Raw genomic sequence first — 1,513 nt, 5'->3', positions numbered from 1 at the left:
GGAAAATTATGGTCAGACTACTGGGTGACTTGGGGATATCTTCCTATCTGCAGAACTTGGTCAGGAATTACTTCACGGAGTGGTGCATCAATATTGCGAGGGGTAACTGTACGAGCAGCACGGCGGGAGTGCCGCAGGGCTCCCTCCTTGAATCATTGCTTAGGAGTGTCCTTTACAATGAGATTATGGAGGCTTATCTAGGCATTGGTGTACAGGCAATAGCGTATGCAGAAGACTTGGTGGTACTGGTGGAGCACAACGAAAACTGGCCAATCATGCATAGAGCGAACTGAGCCCTCAGCAAAGTGAAGACGTGGATGGGAAACAAAAACTTAATACTGGCGGCCGAAAAGACTAAAGCAATGATCCTTAATGGTCCGAGGACCAGAGACCATATATTTGTACTGGAGGGAGAAAGGATCTTACCTACCAAAAATGTGAAGTACTTGAGGGTAGTCCTAGATATGATGCTAACCTTTGGTGAACACGTGAAGTACGTTGTTTGCAAGGCAGAGGAGAGAACTTCGGTGCTGATAAGGATTATGCCCAATAGGGGAGGACCAGGGACTGCCAAAAGGAGAATTTTATTCGAAGTGATCCACTCTTCTCTACTCTGTGCGGCACTGGTATGGCAACAAGTGCTTAACATCAAGAAATATAGGAGAATGCTAGAAAAACCCCAAAGAAATGCACTGCTAAGGGTAGCACGTGCATCCAGAAAAGCAGCGGTCATTCAAGTAATCGCAGGGGTGTAACCAATCCAGGATTGATATCCGATATCCATTGATATCGAAAGAAAGGGCGGAAACCTACGGAAAGGATGAGCAAGAAATAATAGTAGCTAGGAATAGCAGCATAATGGAGTGGCAGGGAGAATGGACAAACGAGCATAAGGTAGCCTGGATAGTAATTTCAAATATTGCGGACAGAATAGAGAAGTTAGCGAATGGAAACTGCGCAGAATGTGGAGTGTCTGATATGGCCGAGCATTGTGTATGTGAGTGTAGAATTTTTAGTTATGATAGAAACGAATTACACAGGAAGGTAGGCGGAGCGCAAATACAATAATGCAGGTAGCAATGTGAGGAAAAAGCAAATAAAAGGCTCCTTAAAGGAAGTAAATTAAATGGTCAGAGAGAAGGAAATACTAGAGAGAAATCTGCAGCAAAAGTAAGAGAATGAGAGAGAGAAAGATAATACGGGCTATTCATGTGATGCACCGGTCCTACCACATGTGAGTATTCCGGTTGAGGGAGAGGACTTTAGTTAGGGAGCTATAGTTGAATCTGTGAATACGACTCCTCTGGGAAGACTACTTGCGGATGAAGCCTTCTACCCTGAATCCACACGCCAGGGCTTCCTTAACGGGACATGGCCTGGTACGGTCTTTAGAAGATTTACCATCTCCTTCCCATAAAAAAAAATCCAGTAGAAGCAGAGTTGTATCTTGTAGTGTCATGAAAAGTAGATTCTTATTTTTTAAATTTTAAATTAAATATTTCAACCTGAAGTA

General features: G+C 43.5%; 1 protein-coding gene across 1 annotated transcript; it reads left to right on the top strand.

Moving 5' to 3' along the window:
* The first annotated feature begins 362 nt into the window (after positions 1-362).
* Positions 363-755, top strand: LOC140432418 (uncharacterized). Its single transcript, XM_072520310.1, has one exon. It carries the CDS (start codon positions 363-365, stop codon positions 753-755), a length of 393 nt encoding a protein of 130 aa, XP_072376411.1.
* Positions 756-1,513: the final 758 nt, after the last annotated feature.

This window comes from Diabrotica undecimpunctata, chromosome 1 (genome assembly GCF_040954645.1).
Source record: "Diabrotica undecimpunctata isolate CICGRU chromosome 1, icDiaUnde3, whole genome shotgun sequence".
Lineage (NCBI taxonomy): Eukaryota > Metazoa > Arthropoda > Insecta > Coleoptera > Chrysomelidae > Diabrotica > Diabrotica undecimpunctata.
This window is presented reverse-complemented; position numbering and strand designations above follow the sequence as displayed.